Source organism: Protopterus annectens, chromosome 2.part2, assembly GCF_019279795.1.
Source record: "Protopterus annectens isolate FY-2018-M chromosome 2.part2, PAN1.0, whole genome shotgun sequence".
In the NCBI taxonomy this organism is placed as follows: Eukaryota; Metazoa; Chordata; order Ceratodontiformes; family Protopteridae; genus Protopterus; species Protopterus annectens.
The window spans coordinates 852096890-852114618 of record NC_056730.1 but is presented as its reverse complement, the minus strand read 5'-3'; the positions used below and the strand labels follow the sequence as shown (position 1 = coordinate 852114618).

At 43.7% G+C, this 17729-nt stretch overlaps 1 protein-coding gene across 2 annotated transcripts in view; it reads left to right on the top strand.

The window, feature by feature from the left end:
* DAPK1 (death associated protein kinase 1) overlaps positions 1–17729 on the top strand; it is a 1440273-nt gene that overhangs the window by 965678 nt on the left and 456866 nt on the right. For both annotated transcript variants that reach the window (XM_044064186.1, XM_044064185.1), the window contains one exon: positions 3632–3709. In XM_044064186.1, the coding sequence (XP_043920121.1) occupies positions 3632–3709 (78 nt within the window). The remainder of the gene's footprint in view (positions 1–3631; positions 3710–17729) is intronic.

Here is a 17729-nt window from a genome sequence, read left to right as displayed (position 1 = left end):
AATTAAACTTTGGGAAATTTAGTCACAATATGGTTGCATCAAATTTTAAAAATACTAGTAGTTACATTCCTGTTCTTCACCCTTTAGTAGAAGCTTTTTCTAAAATGGTTGAACAAGAGCTACATGTGAAAGCAGAAAATAACCGTTATAGAAAATGGGCAGGGAATATAAATTCTAAACAGCATGTAGCATTAAACAATCTTAAACATGATAATAAAATAATCATTAGACCAGCTGATAAAGGCGGACCAATAATCATTATGAACATCAGTGACTATGTCACAAGTATGCTATATCTTTTAAATGATACTAATTATTATTGTCCTATTCATTATGGACATGTAGAAAGAATAGTTGACAATTTTTCTGATTCGTTGTTATATATGTTTCAACGTACTAGAATTACAGAAGAACTTTATAGTTATTTTAGAGTTCTAGAACCAACGATACCATGTATACAAGGGGTACCCAAGATCCATAAGGATCCTGCAAAACCTCCCATGAGACCCATAGTCTCTGGGAGAGGATGGGTCACTGAACCCATCTCTATTTACCTAGAAAGCAAATTAAGACTAGTAGTTAACCAATATAAATATATACTAAAAGACACCCAACAATTTTTGATGATGCTGTATGATAGTATGAAAGATGTTACACCTGAAGAGCAATATATATTGGTAACATTGGATGTCCAGTCTCTATTCACATGCATACCTAATATGGAAGGACTAGGATGCATACGTAGATGTTTAGAGAAGGAAGGGTCCTTTATGGACATACAAATAGAAACTTTATATGACCTAATGCTAATGGTTCTTACTAATAATGTGTTTGTTTTTCAAGAACAGTTGTACTTACAATGGGATGGCGTAGCTATGGGCACTTCGTGTGCCAATAGCTACGCCAGTCTCGTAATGGCTGATTGGAAGCACAACTGTTTGTTTGAGTTGGATTATTTTAAACGGTACGTCAAGTTTTACGTCCGTTTTGTAGGTGATCTTTTTCTCATCTGAATTTCAGATGAGCATAAACTACATGAATTTTTTCAACAAATGAATAGCTTAACCAGTTATTTGAATTTCACCTTAGAAATGTCCAGGTATAAAATACCATACCTGGATGTATATATAGAAAGAACAAGCATGGGTTTAATTAACACAGGCGTATATAGAAAAAAATGCTATAGGAATGACATTTTGCATAGATCTAGTATGCATCCAAATTTTGTCTTTAAAAATATTATACGAGGACAAGCTATTAGGCTATCCCGTCTGTATTCCTTTGAGACAGGGTACAGGAATGAACTTCTGGAATTCAAACATAAGCTTGAGCAAAGATCGTATACGTGTGCAGATATGGAAGTCGGCTTTATGGACTTAGATAGTTTACGTTTAGATAAAGCACGTCCTTATTTTGCAGAAAGAAATGATAAGGACATGCTAACAATTTCTAAACAAAATAATACAAGTGAAGATGGTCTTAGTGTGTGCATTTATCATACACAAGATGTTAGGCAGGTAAAGGATATCTATAGGAAGTATTGGGACATCTTGACGGTGAACCCCCAAATACATGACATCATAGGTGACTATCCTAGTTTTACTTATAGAAATAAAATGAATTTATATAGGATGTTATGTGGTCCTAATAGAGTTAGAATCACACAAAGCAATACAGAAAAAAACTATGGTACTAAACACTGCATGAGATGCAATCACTGCAAGTTTATTAATAATACTAATAGATTTATACACCCTATCACCAAAAGGGAATTTATTTTTAAAGTAGAAGCTAATTGTAACACTGAGCATCTTGTTTATTTAGCCACTTGCATGTCGTGTCAAGCATATTATGTGGGTAAAACAGATCGGAGATTGCGAGACAAAATCAGAGAACACGTCTATGATACTAATACTAAATCTTCTAGAAGTGCTCTTTCTAAACACACATGTAGTAATACGCCAAAGCATACATTTAAGTTTCAAGTGATTCAGACAAATGTTCCAAATGTTAGAAGAGGTGATATCAGGAACAGAACTGAAGAAATTGAAAGCAAATGGATTATTAGATTAAGATCTGACTGCCATCCTAGTCTAAATGACAGAGTATCGATAAAGCCAGTTAAAAAATGTAGACCTCTCAGAAATTGAAAACATTTATTGTTGTTCATTTTTTTATATATTTTTTAAACACATTTACACATTAACGTTCATTTTTTACACAATCACATGTATATCATAAGTTTCCATAAAATCTTTGTATGCACATTTATTCTATTAATACATGCGTCTGATTTTATTTTATCCAATATTCCTGTTTATATTATTATACGTTATATACATTTTTCACATATATTTTATATTATATGTCATATATTGTAGTGCTGCATTTGACGAATATTCATTTTATAGACAGGTTTTATATCTATAATTATTGTTTTTATTTTTTCATCAGGCAGATCCAGTTTAACTTATGTACATTGCTTTTTATATGTAGTATGGTTCCTATTGTAATACAACGATATGATGAAAGACCTATTATTCAAGCTGTCTCATGTAGTTAACCAAATAAAAGAATGAGATTTTTACTTTAAAATACAATTCTTAGTTAACAGAGGAAATGATGTCATTGTATATACTATATATAAGTGTGTAATTAAGTAATTATATTAATGGCCGGAAGAAGCCTTAGTGGTGAAAGCGCTTGCCGTTTCCAATAAAGCTTTACTATTTACGTGAAGTCCGAATTATTTAAATGTTATATTGAGACTTTGGATATGTCACGCTTTGAGAGTAGCAGATTCCTGTAACAACTGTAAACTTTACAAGACTTGAGAGCTTATTGTTCTGCCGTATCATTTATTCGTTTCCTTCATTTTACTTTATTTCTACAGCAGCTATTTTTTTACTAAATAAATAGTTTAAAAAAAAAAGGAGCAAAATTCTCTTGTTGCCCTGCAGTTCAGCCTTCTGGTTATTCTTTTTTGCTTCTGGGTGATTTATTTAGTTAGATATTTATAAATAGAGGTCTCTGTATTCTTTCAAAGGTTTTGCTCCTTGGGATGAAAAGACATGTGGGGGGGGGGGGCTCTTTCCCAATAGAATATTAGGTTTGTGGATGGGGTAATATGATATTTTTGTTTTAGATAGTAAATGCACTTTCCTGGGCCTCAGGGTCACTTCCCTTACAGCTAGGCCGGAAGTTCAGATGCATTTATTTATGATTATCTAGATCTAAATAAGAACTAAAGGCAGGTTACCTTTCCTTGACAGTCGAATTTGTGTCCGATATTTATATGGGAGGTAACCTGCCACATGGAAAGGACATGTCTGTACTGCTGTTGAAATCTGCCCAGAAGACAGATGTCTTCTTGTTGCTAAATCCTGTTCTTTTGATATGGTAAACCAGTGAGCCCCTGTTTGAGCATCTATATTTGTGGTGAGTACCCTTACAGTACTGTACTTCCCTCTTCAAATGATATTGAGAAACACAGACATGTACCAACACTTAGATTTATTTGTACAAATAGAAGTTTTTCATTTTAATTTACTTTTAGGGCTGTATCATTCAGGGCAGCTTTCTACATTGTTTTTTCCCCTTTTTTAAAGATTATTTTTGTTAATTTTAATAGGATGGGAAGACTGCAGAAGATCTTGCAAGGGCTGAACAACATGAGCATGTGGCCAGCTTACTGTCAAGGCTCAGAAAAGTAAGTGCGAATGAAGGGATAAAGAATGTTTATTAAATTAGTTGCTGTTGTGTGAGCCAAGGCCCGCTTCATTACAGCACCTTAGTGTTCTGCTATAACTAACTGTTATTCACAACCTATCTTAGTAACACCTGTGTAGTGTGGAATGTCACCCTTCTAGCAGCCTACACATATCATGCATTCCATACTATTTTCTGACAAATAAACTTGAAAAGCATAAGATAAACATATCTAAATATTTTGTGAATGATAAAAGCTATTAAACTGTACAAATAACAATGTTATCAGTAAGAAGTACTCTTTCCATTGATAACTGTCCGAGCATTCAGGTCTTTTAAATAGCATAATATAGTAAAATGAACACAACCCCCAAATTATATTTTTGTTAAACATTTCACAAATTGTCATATATTGGAAACTTTACAACCTAGATGTGTATTGTTAGAACACACTTTTTTTTCTAACCAGATGTGAGATTTCACATGACAGCAAGAAATTCGTCTAGGAGTTTGTTTACTGAGGTATTTACAGAAATATGAAAGCATATGCTTAATTGTATAATTAGCAAGGTAAATAACATTCAATACCTCTAAAGATGTGCATCTTACAGTGAAATATCAGACAATTTTCTTCAAGAATGTCTAAGGTTTCACCTGATGTCTTACAGCAGTTTGTAAGTCACTTGGATTTTGAAATATTAAGTACATGTGGAAACATTGTTTAGTTTCTTTATTACTAACAAATGGCTAGCAGTATCTCAGGTATAATGTGATGGAAGTGGACATTGACAAGGAATTTTCCTGTCTCCTACCGTGGCATTTCTCACCACACCCCCAAAAATGTGTAGGGTACTCAACAATGAAAATATAAACATAAATATAAAAATATTAATGTGACAAATTAATTGATTAATTTCTATACTGCAGAACACCCTAGATTGTTGAAATTTTGTTAATAGCTCTCTGCATTTTCTAATACTACTTGTTATTAGCTGATATGTCACTTGGTTTAAGAAGTCAGGCCCAAAAAAGGTCTGGGCACCATAAAGAGCTATGGTTGTGAACTGTAAGAAAACAAAAATGGATTTAGAGACTTGAAAGAGTTATACCGATGGAGTACATGACATGATGTCTGGTAAAACCACAGCTTTTATTAAGGAACAATTAATTTACTGCACATTGCAGAAAAGTTCTCTGTTTTAATGAGCAGATTTTATCCTAGTTTTGCCTTTTGAGGGTGCTACCCAAAATAAGAGGTTTACTGAGCAATGAACAAAAAATAAAATGTTTCGTTTAAAACAATAGAATTTACTGAAGCCTGGTGCAGAAGTATTGCACCAGCTCATTTCCAGTGCTTATTTCCACCATGCATTATTTTGTAGGAAACAAATGCATATTAAGAAGTCTGCCTGATCCTTTGTATATTTTGCAGAGTGCAACACTCTTAATACTTGTTAGGGAGATGTTTTATTTATTTTTATTTTACATTTGTTGACCGGGATAGTCCGACTGGATGCATGTCCATTTTCAGCGGAGGCCCGAAGAGAAAAGCTCCAAGGGTAAGCAGATACAGCATTACATAATACAAACAGACTATTTACAGAGATTACATAAGTAAGCAAGTTAAACAAGTTCCACAGGTTAGAGTTAATCCCAAGCGTAAGTCAGGATTAAATGAAATTACACAGTAAGCTGGTTAACATATTTATACACATTCTAGAGAGAGTTAGCCAGGCTTGATACATTGATATAGCCAGTTAAGTGACAAATGTTGTTCGAGTCTAGTTTTAAATTGACCCAAGGTGGAAAGTAAGGTAGTATCAGCTGGAAGAGAGTTCCAGGATCTCTTTACAGAGTTTGCAAAGAGAGAGTCACCGGCTGTGTTATTAATTTTGCTAGTCTGAATTAGTAGTTTGTTAGAGGATCGAAGCAGTCTAGGATTGTTATAGGGGGTGATAATATTTTTAAGTGCAGGAGTATTGTCCGGATTATAGAGGATTTTATAGGCCATAATCAGTTGGTTATACTGGATTAGGCTGGGTAGTTCAAGCCACCCAAACTGATTTAGATTGATGCAATGATGTGTCCTAAAAGGCAGCCCAGTGACAAACCTGGCAATTTGGTTGTAGCAAATTGAGAGTTTGTTAAGGACAGTCTTGTTTAAATTTGAGAGTAGAGGGGATACATACAGAAGGGTTGAAAGAAGGTGAGAGCGAGCTATGGCAATTTTAGCTGGAGGGGTTAGGAAGGCTTTTATTCTGTAAAGTGACCCTAGTTTTTTATTGATGGTTTTGATAGTTTGGTTAATATATAGGTTGAATTTTAGATTATTATCTATGATGACACCTAATAGTTTAGTAGAGGGGTCAGGGGAGATTATTGTGCCATCATTTGAATTTATGGTAAAGGTGAAAGCGGTAGACCTACGTGTTGGTGAAAATGACAGCATTTTAGTTTTTTGGGGATTTAAGATAAGACAACGTTCAGAAAGCCAGTTTTCTATTGTATTAAAGGTGGTCTGGGTAGCTGACCATAACTCTATTGGAGATGTGGCCAAGCAGATCAGAGTAGAGTCATCAGCATATTGGATACAGCTGACTTTTGGGATGACAGTATAAAGGTCGTTAATGAAGATGTAGAACAGCAAGAGCCCTAATATAGAGCCTTGTGGTACTCCAAGGGTGTTAGGTAGAAGGTTAGAGAGTTTGTTCTGCCAGAGGACAGCCTGCTGTCGACCATTCAGGTAGGATTGAAACCATTGAAGGGCTCCAGTATCTAGGCAGATTGTTTGCAGGGTGCGGATTAAAAATTGGTGATCAACCATATCGAATGCCTTGGAAAGATCCAAGAAGAGGGCTGAGGATATATAGTTATTGTTGCGATTATGGGTTTATGAAACTGGTATTCTTTAGGGAAGGTATTCTGGGTCTTTGAGAATGAAAGTAATGCGTGATGTTAGATGGTAATGTAGCCATAAGGTCAGTGGTTTTGTTGTTAGTGTATTCTCAGCAAATTTTTAATTTTCACTGCTGTTTTTTTAAAGATGGAAGTAAGCCTTCATAATTTGATTATGGGATACAAGCTTAGTCACACCTTTTCCTTGAGTGATAATTGCCACCTTTTGTAATGTCTCATGCCCACCTAATATAAGGAAGACACTGGTGATGAAGTGAACAGCCATCTGTCATGCCCCTGTTTCAGAATCTAAAGGATCCAGTCCTCTGAAATAACAGTTACCCCTTGCTTCACATGGAAGAAGGATATCATCTGATGACTTCTGACTTGGTCAGTTTGGTAGTGATCTTAACTTCTCATTCAACCAATGCATAACAGGTGTACCAGCTGGCATTCATACTTTCCAGTCTGTATGTATGTGTATACAAAATTGGATGGCATTTGTGTTTCTTTCTTTCTGGAGTAGAGGCTGCCAATATGACACCTAAGTGAAAAAAATGTAAAACAGCAAAACTAGATGCACTGCCAGCTTTATCTATTTTAACTGTTAAGACAGAAAAGGTGAGGACTTTTGATTAGAAAGACACAGAAAACAGCAGGTCTCTGCAGAAACCTGGTGGTGCTCTATCTGAGGAATGTAATCTGAATGTGGGATATTCTGATGTAAAATAAGGACCTGCTGATCGAGATGTTCTGGAGATGATATAAATGCCAAACAACTTTTTGGTGCTTCAAAACTTTGATGCTGCACTTTGACATTTTTTGTAGGCTTCACCACTTTGTGATGCTCTCATAATTTATATTAACATTTTAAAACGGTATGTCTAGCTCTTTAGTATCTTTCAAAGATTGTGTTCCACAAGTGCATAGTGTGGCTTTTCTTGGAGTTAGAGTGAAGAAATTGTGGATGGAGATTCTGGCAGCAAAACCATTTTTGCAAATTTTACAGAGGCTGCAATGGGAAAATATAAGTAAATATTTCAACAATTATGCAAGGTAAGGGGTTACATTTTTAATGTGTTAGCTATTCTTTCAAAAGACCAAAATTTGTGTCTTTAATTTAAGAACAAGTTGTGGAATTCTGATGCCAAGAATGCCAGATGAAACTGCAGATTTTCTAGGGAAGTTTTTTCTAGGTATTTGTTATCTTCAGAATTAAAATGATGATAAGATATGGGTTTGCAGCTGTTTTAGTTCTTTGTCTTCCTGTCATCCTGTGATTAGCCATGTAAGCTTTCCTGGCTGCCATTCTTCCTGTGATTTCTGCTGTGCTGCTGACTTTTAGCACCCAGCATCACGCCTTGTGTCAGGTGCTAGGTCTGCCTTATCATTGCCTCATCTTTTTAGTTGGTGTTGGGCAAGTTGGGTCTGCAACCCATTGATGGTTGTCCTGCCTCTGGGGGATTAGATACTTTGCTTGTATGCTCTATTTCCCTACCTAGATTCCATACTTGAGTGTACATTCCATGCAGCATCTGTCTCATAACACCTCCACACATTGTATGACTGGCTTGTTCATAGGTAGGTACTGGGCTTATCTGCCCGAAGGCATATATTAGCCCAGCCATATTGTGCGGTATTCACCGCCCCTTTGGTTAGTTCCCTAGGCCCTTGATCTAGCAGCTAGTACCCTTGGCCCCTATCTAGTAGAGCTGTTGGTATGATCCCTGGTGTGAACTTTCTGTTACCCATCCACTCGTCAAGAGTGATAGTGAGGGGCTCTGTCTTATGTAGATCGGGACTTTGTTCCATAGCAAGGAAGTCTTTGCAAAGGGAATCTATCCCTCCAGCATGTTCTATTCATTGTTGTGCTGAGGTTTATATCCCTAGAGCGTATAGTTCGAGTAGATTTGGTTTTGCTAAGAGGGAGCATGGTCAGCAGTTCTGGGTTGGACATGGCTCTGTATGTTAGACAGAGATCGCCTCTGAGAAGGCGGTATGCAACAGAGAAAAGCCTTAGTTTTTTCAATCGTGCTGCATAGGGCAACTATTTGAGGCCAGTAATCTTCTTAGTGAGGTACCTCTGTGGTCTCTCCAGCTGCTGGAGATGCCTGGCCAGGTACATTCCAATTGGTGCATTGTACTCAATAATGGGTCTGATGAGGGAAGAGTAGAGGGGCACCACTACATCCTTAGATCTTGATGCAAACCCTTTCGTGATCAGATCAGGTCACATAGAAGGATTTTCTAACCACCTTGACAACGTGGTTATCAAAGGAAAGCTGACTATCTACTTGGGTCCCTAGATCCCTTATTACTTCCTCAGATTTCTGGGGGTTGCCTCCTATGTGGTAGTTCGTGAGTACTCTGTTTTTTCTAAAGGGGATTACTATGCATTTTTTAGCATTTAGCTTGAGACCATGGCTTTGACACCATGCATCAGTCTCATTTAGGCCCTTCTGGAGGATATCCATGTCAGCCAGAGACTCTATTTCAGCACCCAGTTTGCAGTCCGCAGACTTGGTCAGCCACAGCCCTTCAGTGCTTGCCTGTACTTCTGAAAAGTATATGCCAAACAGGAGGGGCCCCAGGACAGAGCCCTGAGGCACACCGCTCGTTACTGGTCTGGATTCAGACAGAGATCCCGCTACTCTTACTTTGTGGGATCTGTCTGAGAGCCAGTTTGCAATCCATCTTGTGACTTAAGGGTTTATGCCCAGGTTGGTGAGTTTATCAATAATACCCGAATGAGGAATGGTGTCAAATGCTTTAGCAAGGTCAAGGTAAGCCTTGTGTACCTCCTTTCCCTTATCTATAGCCCGAGTAACTGTCTCAAAGAAGTCCACCAGGTTCAGGAGGCATGATCTGCCCTTGACGAAGCCGAACTGTGTGGGGTCAAGTGTTTGGAGGTTCCCAATCTCTCTATTTAGAAGTTCCATAATGATTCGCTCCATTGCCTTACAGATCAGACTGCTCAGGCTTATTGGTCGGTAGTTCCCAGGGTCGTTTGTGGGCCCACCCTTGTGCAGCGGAACCACCGTTGCTGTGCGCCATTCTATGGGCACATATCCTGTCAAGAGGCTGAGACTGAACAGGGTATTCAGATGCGGGGTTAATTAATTTTGGAACTCGCGTATGACACAGCCCGGGACACCATCTGGTCCCATGGAGGCAGCGTTTTTAGCTTTAGATAGAGCCCTTATTAACCAATGTATCAGTAATAATTGGAGTTGCACAATCCCCTGGAATAGTAATAGGCCCTGCAGGTGGTGGTGGGGGGGAATTTGCACTGAACCTGTCAGCCAAGATATTGGCAATGTCAGTGGGGTCAGTGTATTTTGTTCCATTTTGTACTAGCTCAGAACAGACCTGAGCATTGCCATTTAGATTTTGACGTAACCATAGAAGGCCTTATGGTTATCCTTTGCATCCTTGGCAACTTTCTTTTCGAAATTGGCTTTAGTTGACTTGATGAGGGCCCTCAATTTCTTACTAATGTTGATCAGGGATGATTTTTCTACTTGAGATTTTGGCCTTTTTTTGTATAGGTCTCCTCCTTTTATTGTATAGTTTGCTTATGGCCGGGGTCCACCAGACTGGTTTCTTCTTGCTTGAGGAAGGAGTCTTGGTTTTATTTGGGATAGCATGGTCCAAGTGCCTTGGTATAGGATTCTGCATCCTGGATATCATTATTCTTCTCCAAGGGAATAGTGAAGCTTTCCACTTCTGACGCAAGTAGTTTGAAGTTTGCTTTGGAAAGTTTTTTTTACAATGGTTTCTTTGACTGGGGGAGGTGGAGGGGTGAGGATGTCCAGGGTTATCAGTTTGTGGTCTAATCTGACCAGAGAGGGAGTGATAATGGGTGTGGTACAATGGGCGCCCATATTTGTGATGACTAAATCCAATATGTTGTCCCCTCTAGTGGGAGAACATACCAGTTGTTCAAGGGCATTTGAATTTATAAATTCTATGAACCGCTGGGCATAGGAGTTAGAACTTTGGTAGTTCACCCAGTCTATACCAGGGTAGTTGAAATCACCCAAAATTATGGTGTTGGGTAGGATCTTTATATTTTCCAATGCCTCAAGGAATGCTGAGTGAGCATCTTGGGACATGGTGGGCGATCTGTAACAGGCTACGACTTGAAATGTGGTTTTGCCTGCTGATAGTTGCACATGGATGATCTCTGGGGCATCATGCTGTGCCACTAACCTGGAGATGTGGGTATCCTTGATGAATATGGATACACCTCCACCCTTTGTACTGCGGTCCGGTAACTGAGGCCGGAAGGTATGATATGAATTGTAACCTGGTAGTGCTGGGATGCTCTCTGGAACCTTGAACCAGGTTTCCGTCACTGCACAAACATAGATTTTCTCCATACTGAGGAGTGCCTCGAGTGCGTGCATTTTGAGGTTGAGACTTCTGGCGTTGAGTAGCATTACACTTAGTTTTTGGTTACCTGTGCTGGTTACGGTGGTTGGTTTGTCCTTTGAGTCGTGCCTAAAAAAGGCACTATGGGGATGGCAGGAGCCTTGGCCAGTATTCGAAAGCCTAGGGGTGACAGGTGCAAACCATCTCTGGCGAAACAGCGAGGCTTGTCTATCATGTCATCCCAGGCAGACAAACACTGGATCCCCTTAGAATGACACCAGAAGCTTAGCCAATTGTTGAAATTGATCATTTTGTCTTTGTATTGTTGTATCATTCTAGGTGAAGGTAGTATGCTACTCAAGGTCGGGTCATACCAGCTTGGGCTACATGATCAGAGAGCTCCTCAATGTCTTTTTTCATGTAGTCCAGGGAGGTACGTCTTAGATCATTCACACCAACATGTACAATGACAGCGTCATACTTGTACTTGTTCTGGATTGACCTAAGTGCCTGTGTTATGTGGCGGATCCTAGCACCCGACAGGCAGCTGACAGTAACCTTCTCCTTGTTCAGCCTGGTGAGTGGAACATCTTTGTGCCTTACTATAGAGTCTCCTATTACTAGCATGTAGGGTATGGTGTTTTGCCTTAGGGGCTGTCGTGAGGCACACTGCTGAGGTGAATTATGTGATCTGAAGTAGGAGAATTCATTTGTCAACAACCTGAGGGTATGGATCCGATATCGGATCCGAACCGGCATGGTTTATCCAGCTATGGATCCGAGCTCCTAGCTCCTTCCCTCACCCATAATGCCCTGCTCTCCCTACATGACCCCAGATCTAGTTTGCCGCGCATGGTGTAGGCTGGATTTTTCGAGCTCCAAAGCTAAGTCTTTTATTTTCTTAACTAAGGGTTTTAAAACTTAAATTTTTACTTACTTGTGTGAAAGTTATAGGTTTTCTTTTTGTCTTCATAGTTTTTGGGTTAATTTAACTTAGTTTTTACCCTCCCCTCGCTGGTACGTAGCTGTGTGTGTGTGTCTTTTTTGGGGCCTTCGTGTGAGTGTGTTAGTTTCTTTTATTACTATTTAAAAAAAAAAAAAAAAAAAAAAAAATAGTTATGTCTGAGGCCCCAAAGGCAATTTTTTCAAAGTGGTCCGAGTGTGGCCATAAGCTTTCTCCTGCTGATGGCCACACTCGGTGCGTTCGATGCCTTGGGGTTGAACACCTCACTTCAGGGTGTTCCATCTGTGCAGGGTTCAACCCCAGGGCATTGAAGGAGCGGAGGTCGAAGCTGGTCTTGGCGGGACTCTTGCCCCCAGACTCGGCTTTGGCCCCCGCCCCCTTGGTGGTCACTGCTTTCGCAGTCCCCACCTTGCCTGCTCCCCCTCCTCCACCCGAGACTCAAACTCCCGCCAAAGGGTCGGAGGAGAGGGATGCCAGGAAAAAGGACCGGAGAGAGAAGCACCACAAGCGGCGGGCCGAGACCTCCGTTTCGGCCCCGCCGGCTAAGCTGGCTTCTCCTCTGGCCTCTCTGGCTGCTGGCTCTCCCCCTCCTCAGCTCCGGTCCCCGTGCTTTTCACCGGAGCCTGAGGATGAGGAGACCCGACCTCCTTCGAGGCTATCGAGGCGGCACTCAAGGCCTACCTCGGTGGCCTAGTTGAGGTCTACCTACAGCCTCTCCGATGCTGATCTGGACCAGATGATGCAAAGGTTCATCCAGGCCCAGATGCAGATGGGAGTGCTCCTGCCTCCCCCCCCCCCTCTGGGGGGGAGCTCGACCCCATTTTTCAAGCCCATAGCTCCTTCTCTGACCCGCTACCCGGGTTCTGAGCGCTCGGAGCTGGGCAGCCTAGGAGCCAGTGGTGGGTCGGTGCCGACAGTACTGGGTACTTCGGATCCGACCCTGCCCTCGAGTTTGTCGGATCCGACCTCTCGGAGCCTTGGCCCTAGCTTTGGATCCGAGGGACTCAGTGTGCCTTCGGCACCGTCATTGTCGGAGCACACTGGTCCCTCGGATCCGAGGGGCTCAGCGCCGGCTCCAATCCGCTCGTCGGATCCGAGGGGGAGCCGACTTTAGGATCCTATTGTCGAGGCTGGCTCCCCCTCGGCTTTTGATGTAGTGGAGAGGGCTCTGTTGAGGGCATCCGGACCCCCGGCCCTTGCTTCGGCTCCGTCCCGCACTCCTTCTGCTCTGGGCCAGGCTTCCATCACCCGGCCACTGAGACAGCCGCTTCACTGCCCCAAGCAGTTCCTACGATTCTGGACACTGCTGGTGAGGGCTCCTCAGACAGCCCCCCCGAGGAAGCACCTCGCAAGCATTCGTGTAAGAGGAGGCACATAGACTCCCCCGAGTCTTTGACTGAAGACACTGACTTGGAGGAAGGGGAAGGCTCCCCAAGATCACCCCCTGAGGATGTCTCCTTCGGAGACACCATGGAAATGTTACGTATTAGAGGTGGGTGGTCTGCCCCAAAGTCTTCCTCGGATGAATCAGTGTTCTTGGAGGCATTTGAAGCGGGCCCGTCTACCTCTTGGGTGTCCCCTCCTGCCGACCCCCTGGTGGACCTTATTACCACCAGGGCGTGGAAGGAACCGGACACCATGGAGCCAATCCCTAAGAGGCCCGACAGGATCCTTAGCCCCCCCGCTGACCGTGCCCACTGGAGCAAGGGACCCCCGGTAGATGCAATGTTGTCGGCAGCAGCCACTAAGAGGGAACTCGCCCAGGAGAGTCCCTCAGTCCATCCCCCGAGCAAGGAGTCTCGGATGATGGACCGTTTGAGGAAGCGAATGTTTAGTTCAGCGACCTTCTCAGTGAGGGCGCTCAACTATTTGGCACACGTCATTAGGATGCAGCGCGATCTTATTAAGGAATACGCTGCATCCCCCCCAGAGTCCATGTCGGAGGAGGACAAACTAATGCACTCCACCCATATGGCCACTCTTCGTTCTGTGACAAACACCTCTATGCGGTTACTTTCCCACGCTACCGAGGGAGCCGCTAGAGCTGCAGGAATGGGCCTAGTCACAAGACGGCAGGCCTGGCTCCGCCACTGTGATTTTACGGAGCCCTTCAAGGCGTCATTCGCGAACGCCCCCTTTGATGGTTCTGCCCTTTTTGGCAAGATGGTTCGCGACACCTTGGTTCAGAGCGAGAAGGACGGGAAGACGCTGTCTGCCGTCGGAGTCCGCTTCTCTGTGCCCCAGAGGTCCTACTCAAGGAACCAAAAGGGCCAGAAGAAGATGTGGTTCCGGAAGTCGCAGCACTCCCAACCCGCTCTGGACAACCAGTCATTCTGCGGCAGAGGAGGACAAGGAGGACGCCGCCCTAGGGGCAGAGGGGCTCCCAGGAACTTTGGGTCCAGGGAACCTTTCTCTGAACGGCCCACGCAGCAACCCTGAGGGGTTGCCCGACTGCTCCACTCTGGAGGCAGTCGGGGGACATTTCTCGGAACACCTAGCGGCAGGGGAGTCCATTACATCGGACCACTGGGTACTCCAGATTATATCCAGAGGTTACAAGATCCCCTTTCTTCATGTCCCAAAGTTAAAAACCCTCCCCGATGTTCCACCCGATCAGAGGGAGGCCGCTTCAGCAGAAATTGGCCATCTGCTGAGAAAAAGAGCCATCCAGCCCGTCCCCCCAGACCAGATCGGATCAGGGTTCTACTCCAGGTTCTTTTTAGTGCCAAAAAAGACGGGGGACCTAAGACCCATTCTGGACTTGTCCCTGTTGAACCTGGCAGTTCCCAAAGAGAAGTTCCAGATGGTCACTTTGCAATCCATCCTCCCCCTTCTAGGGGAGAATCACTGGATGTGCTCTATAGACCTCAAGGATGCGTACTACCACATTCTGATGGACAGACGATCCAGGAGGTTTCTTCGCTTACGGTTGGGAGCCAGTCACTACCAGTTCAGGGTCCTTCCCTTTGGTCTCACCACAGCCCCCAGGATGTTCACCAAAGTATTAGCAGTGGTTGCGGCCCACCTGAGGCTTCAGGGGGTGCAGGTCTTTCCGTACCTAGATGACTGGCTTCTCACTGCCCCAACAAGGCATCTACTCTCTTTGGCAAGAGACTCCTTTCTTCGTCTAGCTCCCTGGCTAGGCATCATGGTAAACATAGAAAAGTCCAACCTGGTCCCTACTCAAATAATAGAATTTATAGGAGCCAGGTTAGACACGAGAAATTTAAGAGCCTTTCTCACAACTGACAGAGTTCGGAATCTACGACTCCAGGTGCGGGCCATCCTTCACTCCAGCTCAACACCTGCGGAATTGATCCTGAGGGCGCTAGGGTCTATGGCGGCAGCGATTACTCTTCTTCCGCTCGCCCGCTTGAACATGCGGGTACTTCAATGGACACTTCAGGTGCAATGGTCATTTCTCTCCCTACCCCTGTATCCCCATTGCAATCAGCAAGGCTTGCAAGCGGTCTCTCTTGTGGTGGCTCCATTCCCCGGACCTCCACAGGGGCCGCCCCTTTTGTGCATCTCCCCCTCTCGCCACAGTGACCACGGACGCTTCCCGCCTCGGGTGGGGGGGGCATTTTGTGGGCCGGACGGTCCAAGGCACGTGGAGCGATTCAGAGACCTCCCTGCATATCAATGTTCTGGAAATGAGGGCGGTGCTCTTGGCGTTGCAAGTACTTCAAGCCCTCCTTCCCCTGGGAACAATTGCGATTCAATCAGACAACATGTCGGTGGTCTGGTACATCAACAAACAGGGGGGAACCAGGTCTTACCCTTTATGTCGAGTGTGGGAATGGGCGATCTCCACCAACCGCTTTCTCATCGCAACACATATTCCGGGTCGGACCAACATCCTAGCGGACAAGCTCAGTCGCACCATTCTCTCCCCGTATGAGTGGTCTCTCAATTCTCAAGTAGCGAAACGTATCTTCGCACAGTGGGGGACTCCCTGCTGCGATCTCTTTGCTTCTCCCTTAAACGCCAAATGCGACAGTTTTTTCGCTCTAATCCCCCCTCCAGGGGATTCTCCAAGAGATGCTCTGGTGCATGCTTGGCCTCCCGGTCTTCTTTACGCATACCCCCCCTCTACCTCTGATTCTACAAGTACTTCAGAAAGCCTCTCGGTTGGGGTGCAGAATGATCCTCATTGCCCCGTTCTGGCCTCGACAGATCTGGTTCCCTTACCTAAGGTCTCATTCAGTGAATCCACCTTGGATTCTTGATCCCATTCCGGATCTGATATCACATCCATCGAACCTACCAACTCTGAACCTGGACAACCTGAAGTTGACTGCTTGGCTGCTCCAGTTCCACTCCTAATCAGGACTCCCGGTATCTCGTCCCCAGTTAAGGCCATTCTGGTAGCGGCCTACAAGCCCTCTACCAGAAAAATTTACCGCAGTAAATGGAAGCGTTTCTCCATTTGGGCAGAGCGGCAAGGCCTAGATCCTTTCACGGTTCCCCTTCCTTTGGTTCTAGATTTCCTTACTACTCTCTTTAATGATGGCGCCAGTAGTTCCACGGTCAAAGTTCAGCTGGCGGCCATATCTCATTACCATGTTGGTCATGATTCAGGGTCTCATGTCAGCTAAGTTATGCAAAACCTTCCTAAAAGGCACCTTTTTGCTCAGACCCCCTGTCAAAGAAACAGTTCCCCCGTGAGATCTTTCCTTGGTATTTCAGGCCTTGACCGCTCCCCCCTTCGAACCTGCGGCCACAGTCGATCTTAAATTCTTGTGCTTTAAGACTGCTTTTCTGGTAGCCATTACTTCGGCTAAGAGAGTTTCTGAGCTTCAGGCCCTGTCCATGAAACCGCCTTATTTGATCTTTCATCCGGACCGGGTGTGCCTCAGGATCAATCCCTCCTTTCTTCCTAAAGTAGCTTCGGAAGCTAACATTAATCAGTCCATCAACCTCCCTGTTTTCTTCCCTAAGTATCAAAACAAAGGCGAATACAAGCTGCATTCCTTGGATGTTCACAGGCAGCTTCGTTTTTACCTTCATAAGACAGCTGGTCATAGGCAATCAAACCAGTTGTTCATTTCTTTTGCCAAATTCAATCTTGGTAAACCAATTTCCAAAGTTTCTTTGTCACGCTGGATTTCTCAGTGTATTCTGTTGGCGTACCAAGCCTCTGGGAGGCCCGCACCGGAGAGAGTCCATGCTCATTCGACCCGGTCTGTCTCTACTTCAGCGGCCTTTAAGTCTAGGGTTCCTCTGGATGACATTTGTTCAGCAGCCACTTGGGCTTCATCTCACACCTTTATTATTCATTACAAGCTGGACGTCACGTCTAGAGGTAGAGCATCCTTTGGCTCCGCGGTGCTCCGGAATATCCTTCCATGATGGCCACCCAAGATTCAGGTAGCTGGGGACTCTGTCCCACAGGTTGCTGACAAATGAATTCTCCTACTTCAGATTTAGAAGTTATGTACTTACCATAACGTTCCATCTGAGTAGGTGGATTCATTTGTCTGCAACCATCCCGCCCTCCTATCCCCCTGGCCTTTTCAGTTTCCTGCATAGGGTGTGTTACCCTTTAGTTAGGGTAGTTGGTGCAGGGCAAACTCGATCTGAGGTCATGTAGGGAGAGCAGGGCATTATGGGTGAGGGGAGGAGCTAGGAGCTCGGATCCATAGCTGGATAAACCATGCCGGTTCGGATCCGATATCGGATCCATACCCACAGGTTGCAGACAAATGAATCCACCTACTCAGATGGAACGTTATGGTAAGTACATAACTTCTAATTTTCTGGCTTGTGTTTGGAGGTGCAGGTTGCT